Source organism: Opisthocomus hoazin, chromosome 2 (assembly GCF_030867145.1).
Source record: "Opisthocomus hoazin isolate bOpiHoa1 chromosome 2, bOpiHoa1.hap1, whole genome shotgun sequence".
Taxonomy (NCBI): domain Eukaryota; kingdom Metazoa; phylum Chordata; class Aves; order Opisthocomiformes; family Opisthocomidae; genus Opisthocomus; species Opisthocomus hoazin.
Window position 1 is genome coordinate 95287962 of NC_134415.1, and position 6000 is coordinate 95293961.

Here is a 6000-nt window from a genome sequence, read left to right on the forward strand (position 1 = left end):
AGGGGCTCCGGAAGAAAATTCTCAGCCCAGAAAGCACCTACAGGAACTAGCTGCAACATCCAGTATGGATTTTCTTCAATGACAGATTTATCTCCTTAAGACATTTTAGCCCCACACAACTAAAAAGAGATTGTTTTCTTCTGCACTGATGTATTAGGTGATTTTGATATCTACAGGCCAGACCTGAGACCAAGTCCCTTTCTCCAGCTAAGACGACATGTGCAAGCTTCCCTTGATCAGGTCCGGTCGCTCAGGACCTGCTGTCCTGGGTAGCCCAGCTCGTACCTGTGTATCTGCCCTCACGTCCTTCTCCTGCTCTTCTTTCCTGCGCTCTCCTTTCTCGTCTTGGTACGCTTGGGGGGAGTTTTTGCCTTTCTGGACTCGCACATCTTATTGAAACTGCTCGCTGGCAAGGACAGAATTTGCATCCCCTGGTGTCCTTCTCATCTTTCGCCTTCTATCCAAGGGCTTCACCCTGCAGTGCACAGGAAACTGCCTCCATGGGACGGGACTGGTGGAGGCAGCCCTCCTCCTCCTCACCCTATCAGCACACAGCTGGGCTGACCACTGGGTTAGAACGACTCCTTCTGTGTCTTTTTTTCATTTCTAGTAAGAAGCAGAGAACGGGAAAGGAGTAGACTTGCGCAACAGGTGATGTTAGGACTTTAGGCTGTCTCTCATTTGGGCCTTCCTATGAACATCAGCAGACTCATTTTCCCTTAATCTCACAGAAGAATTCCTTACTAATATTTAAAAACGAAACCAACAACAAAATCAGCAAGCTTTCCCAATGCTAACGCATCACTTTCAAAAAAGCCCTGCAAGCACATATTTTCTCTAGGCAGTGCCAGTATTTCTAGGTTGCAGTCCTCGGAGTATTTTGTAATATTCAATAATCTGATTCCCTCCCTGGTCTTGTCCTAAATTACGTGTTTAAGGTGATTGCAGCTGCAACTATTTCTTACGCAAATGAAGGCTGTAATGTAGCACGCACAACTACAAAACAAGCACTTACAGTAAAAAAGGATCAAAATAGCCAAATGTGAAAATCCTTGTCAGTGAGACGAAAATGAAATCGCAGTGAGGGGGTAAACAAATGTACAAGTAAACGCAAGCTTGCGTGCTTGCTGTGCCACCTACAGAAAGAAGGATGCCTGTCCTTTTATGCTAGACTACATCCTCCTATTAACACGCACAAGTAGCAGGCCAGTAAATGTGAATCGCTTTCTCTAGCTGCCACAAAGCCTGCCAAGTTACTCCGGGGTAATGCATCAATTAATAATTTACCCATCCTTTACAGCTGATCAGGCAGACCCATGCAAATTCCTGGCATGTGACGAGTTTTCCGAATGCGTAATGAACGAGTGGACAAGAGAGGCTGACTGCCTCTGTCAGCCGGGTTACGCCAGCCAAGACGGATCACCCTGCCGGAGCCTGTGCGAGCTGGAGCCCCATCTTTGCGTCAATGGTGGGAAATGTGAGTTAGTTCCAGGAAGAGGAGCTGTCTGCAGGTAAATAAACTGTGTTTAACACCAGTTCCATTAATGGACCCCCGACATGTCTCTCGCAGTAACAAGCAGGGCTGAGTACATACTTCTCAACAGCATAAACTGTGCTCATAAGCCAAGACCTCAATATTCAGACACTTTATTCTACATTGTAATACCCTTCTTCGGTATAAATAGTCTCACTTTGGATAAATCCATTTCTGCCTGTTGGTACACATTAAATATCATGATGTAGTTGTTTTTTTAGAGATGCTGTAGAAATTTATTACAAATTCAGCATCATTGGCAGAGATGACCAGTACGAAACCAAGTGTTCTTTTCAGATTTCCAAATGCATCTTAGAAAAATGAAATCACACATTCCCATGTTTGCTATTGATTACACTGTAGTGTTTTAAGAAACTGATTTTTTTCTAAGTTGTATTAAAAAGGAAATCTATATTCTTAGAAACACACCTATGACCCCTGTTCTGCTTGCAGACCACCCAATAAAGCACGAGGGCTGAGGCTGCTTTCAGGGCTTTCTGGGAAACACTTGAAGATTAGCGGCCCTGTGTAATTGCAAACACATTCCACAAGGATTTTTACATGAAATGGTGCTAAGACAATGTTGAGAACTACCACAATACCTGACCGTACTAATTCTGTTTTAAAAAGTATCCGGTTTTACCTCCTTGTAAGACTAGACTGTCCAGAGCACCATGTGAAACGCTGTCTATCAGACTGGCACAGGGTGGTGGACCAGCTGCGTGTACCTGCAAGAGACAAGCTGCAATTCTTGCACTTGTTTATTCTCTCTTAATATCAACTTTACTAGGTTCATGATACATCTTTTAGTGTATTTAGGATTAACTTCGAAAAATAAGACTACTGAACAAATTAATCATATGGTAATTTTACCGTAACAACATAACTGCCATAATTCACATTCAGCAGTGGGCATCCCAGAAGTGATAACAGAAGATTACATTGAATTCACCACAGTTACTGCTGAATTCCTGACTCGGAGTCACAGTGGTGCAGCTGCAGTATTTTGCACTAGAGATCAGCCTGTGAGCTGAAGAGGTCCTCTTCAAAACTCTACTCAAGTAGCAAGGGCTATAGCCTACCCCTCCAAGACTAAGGCACTAAAGAAAACACCACCTTTCCGTTTCAGAAAAGCCCTGACTATGTACAGTAATAACCAAACCATCATTTGGAATGATGAAAGTATTAATAAGAAATGAAACTTCTTGTGAATTACAGCAAGCCACAAACAACCAAACTTACCACCATGCTCAGACTGACAGCCTGTGCCAACTTGTACAGTCTCCAGAGAGAAAATTATGGCCTATTACTTCACAGAATCACAGAATGTTAGGGGTTGGAAGGGACCTCTGTTGTAGTTTTGCACTTGTTTTGCTTGTGAATTCACTCAGAACCAGGCTAGTTTTTCCACTAACTGGAACCCCTCTGTTCTCATATAAAATACGGTGATCTTCTCCCTCGCTCTGGAAGGAGCTGTTTGTAGCAGCACTCTTCTTGCAGACCGTGCTGCTCAGATTCAAATCACAACCAACAGCACGCAGGCTTCAAAGCTGTGTTTAGGCATTAGTCCCGAACACACCTGAACTTCTACGGTTCTAAACCACAAATCTTATTTCAACTTCACCTGTGGGGCCAGAAATTTGTCAGAGGTGTTCCGAATGCATAATTTCCTTAAAATTTATAGGTTGGCAAGGAATGTATCAGTGTCTTTTTAACACTCACTCTCAGGAATCTAAGAACATTTTCTTTCCTCTACTATCCATCGCGTTATTTCATACAGACACGTAACAATTAATTTTATTGGGAATACCGTGTTTATATTTAATCGCAGATTTTCCTTTGTTTTCATTTGAGGTACTCTGTGTTTTCTGCCTTCAAGTTCTGTGTATTTTTCTCTTCCTCTCCTCATTTTAGATGCCCCGTACGTAGACACGAGTTTTACCAAGGACAGCGCTGTGCAAAATCTGCTCCAGACCCCATACAACCCTTCATTTTAAAACCTCTCATTCTTGGCTTACTAAGCCTTGTTTTTCTTTTCATCATTTTAATCATTAAATTAAGAAGAAAAAGCAAAAGAAACTATAATTTGCAGTAAGCTGCTCACGATCTTTTTCTTCACATTTCAAAATATTCTTTTTTTCTTTTGCAATTTAAAATCTTACCTAAACAAAAATATTCTGCATTGTAGAAGTTCCGCTCTCAACAGCTGCAACTCAGAAAACGCTGTAAGCCTTAATCCTGCTTTCGAACACGATGAACCCATAACTAGCTCTTGTCATACGGCTTGTAGTGTAAGTGCTGCTCTCGGTTCCCCAGAGCTCGCTGATCACGAAGCATTACGTGAACTCGAACACACAATTCAGCGTGGAGGTAAAATGCGTGGAAATACTTTTCCTACCCCTCAACAAACAGCCCCACCTCAAATAACAGCTCCATCTTCATGTATTAACTCCACAACTAAACCAAATCTATTGTAATCTCTTGCTTGGCAATTTCAGAACTAGAAAGACTAACTCATTTATTTGCTTCCCACATCCACTGCTGTGTAAGTTTCATAACAGGATTGTAGAACTGCTTTTCTTACAGCTCTCTTGCATGGCTTTGGTCGTCCATCCTATCCAAGTGCTTTTTGTTATTTAGTGAAATAATTAATGTAGTCTTTTGGTTTCTTTTTCTTTTTTCTAAACTGCTGTAGGTCGTCAGACCAGTTCACAAAGCCAGGACTGACAAGTTAGTCTCCGAAACCCTTAATTTCCAGCATCAGCCAGACAAAACCCAGGTTTGTGACTATTTTCAAGAGCTTTTTGTTGAGTTTCCCACTTGTCAGTGTTACCAGGAAGCCTCTTTGTACTAATGCCATACAAAGAAAAGCCTGTTTTTCTTTGGATGCTTGACGTGAAAACCACAATCCCTTCTTAAGTGCTTTTACGCAACTAAGTTCCATTCTGTATACTCATTTGCTAATGTGGCAGTCACTGAAACGCAGGAAGGAAGAAGCAATATCTTAAAATGAAAAAGCAACACAGATGATTATTTAAAAATAAACTGTGCCTGTTTAAGCTACATAGAGTTGGTACAAGTAGGAATTCCAATTTGGGCAGAATACTGCTCGTATCTCCAGCATCATTTCAAGTTTTGCAACTGGAAACCTCTTGTATCTTGGGGGGGGGGGGGGGGGGGGGGAATAACAGAAAGAAGAAAAGCCAAGTCAAAAAATTATCTAAAATTGCCAGACTGTCTCTAAATTATGTATCCGAGGATGCTCTCTTGAGAAGTAAGCAAAAAGCTTTTTACTTTGCCCTTTTCATTTTTCCAAATCACAGCCCAGTTAGGAACAGAAAGGTTTTACTCTAGCTGTTAGCACCCATTGTTACTGGGGGAAACACCAGTACAGGGGATTGCCCTGGCGCCAGGCAGATACTACGGGCGACACGGATCCTTGGCTTGAGCCAGCACATCATTGTGTAAATAAGGGAACAAGTAATGAGACCCCAGAGAAAAGATTTGTGCTCACTGCTCTTCATCAGACAGAGGATTCCTGCCCAGGCCTGGTTTCGTCTGGCACCCAAGGTGACAGTTACAGACTGAGGTGACAAGCGGGGGGGTCTGGAAGGCAGCGATGGAGATCGACAAGTCAGCAGGGAGCAGCAGCTCGGAAAAGCTCCAGAATGAATCGGCTTCGCTGCTGATAAAAACAAGTGCTCAGACGTTTGCAATTAGTATTTCGCACTCCTCTTAAAAGACGCGTGTCTGTGGGTAATTGTAGACCAATAAACTTTCCTACCAGCTGAAGTACTTAAAATTACTACTTGCAAAAGCATTAAACATTTCATGAAAGGAATAAAATGGCACATCTGTGGTAGAAAACCAGGCCTGTGTCACTCTAGACTCTACTTGAACTGCCAAAAGTATATTGACTAAGTTCTTCTCAAGATCTAATTAAGGAAACTAATTTAGTGAGAAGTGAGGCAACCACAAAATGGAAATGGTTTTAAAAAAAAAATTAGGCAGTTTTGGCCATTTTTCACCATTACTTAAGCTCAAAATGAGTGTTTACATCAGAGCCCTTATGTTGAACACATCTTTAATGACTTGATAAAAGATAACGGAGTAATAAAAAAAAAAAATGTATGCAGAACACAGCTTTTGCTAGCCGAAACTAAGAGCACCACTTCCATCTCACAATCTGGAAAAGTCTTTTTGCGCTAGGATTTTTAAAACAGAATACAGCACCTGAATTGAATTTTCAGGAGGTGGAAGATACCTAGAACTCTTAGGCCACACTGAAAATTCCAGTCTAAATTCTGGTTGGCAATGTGTAGTGACAGCAGTGACAGCTTTTTAGGACATACTGCCCACAGTAAGTACAGCTCTGTATTTATAAAGGTGTAGATGAAAGTAAGCATAAAATTCCAGTACAAGCTACAACAACCTTCAGTTCCTTCCAAGCATGAAAAATGCCTCCA

At 41.8% G+C, this 6000-nt stretch overlaps 1 protein-coding gene across 1 annotated transcript in view; it reads left to right on the forward strand.

Moving 5' to 3' along the window:
- The window catches only part of IMPG1 (interphotoreceptor matrix proteoglycan 1), a 60752-nt gene extending 56491 nt beyond the window's left edge, over nt 1–4261 (forward strand). Inside the window, exons 16-19 of the mRNA XM_075410575.1 lie at nt 1301–1511; nt 3449–3625; nt 3723–3904; nt 4230–4261. Of these exons, the coding sequence (XP_075266690.1) occupies nt 1301–1511; nt 3449–3625; nt 3723–3904; nt 4230–4261 (602 nt within the window). The remainder of the gene's footprint in view (nt 1–1300; nt 1512–3448; nt 3626–3722; nt 3905–4229) is intronic.
- Nucleotides 4262–6000: the final 1739 nt, after the last annotated feature.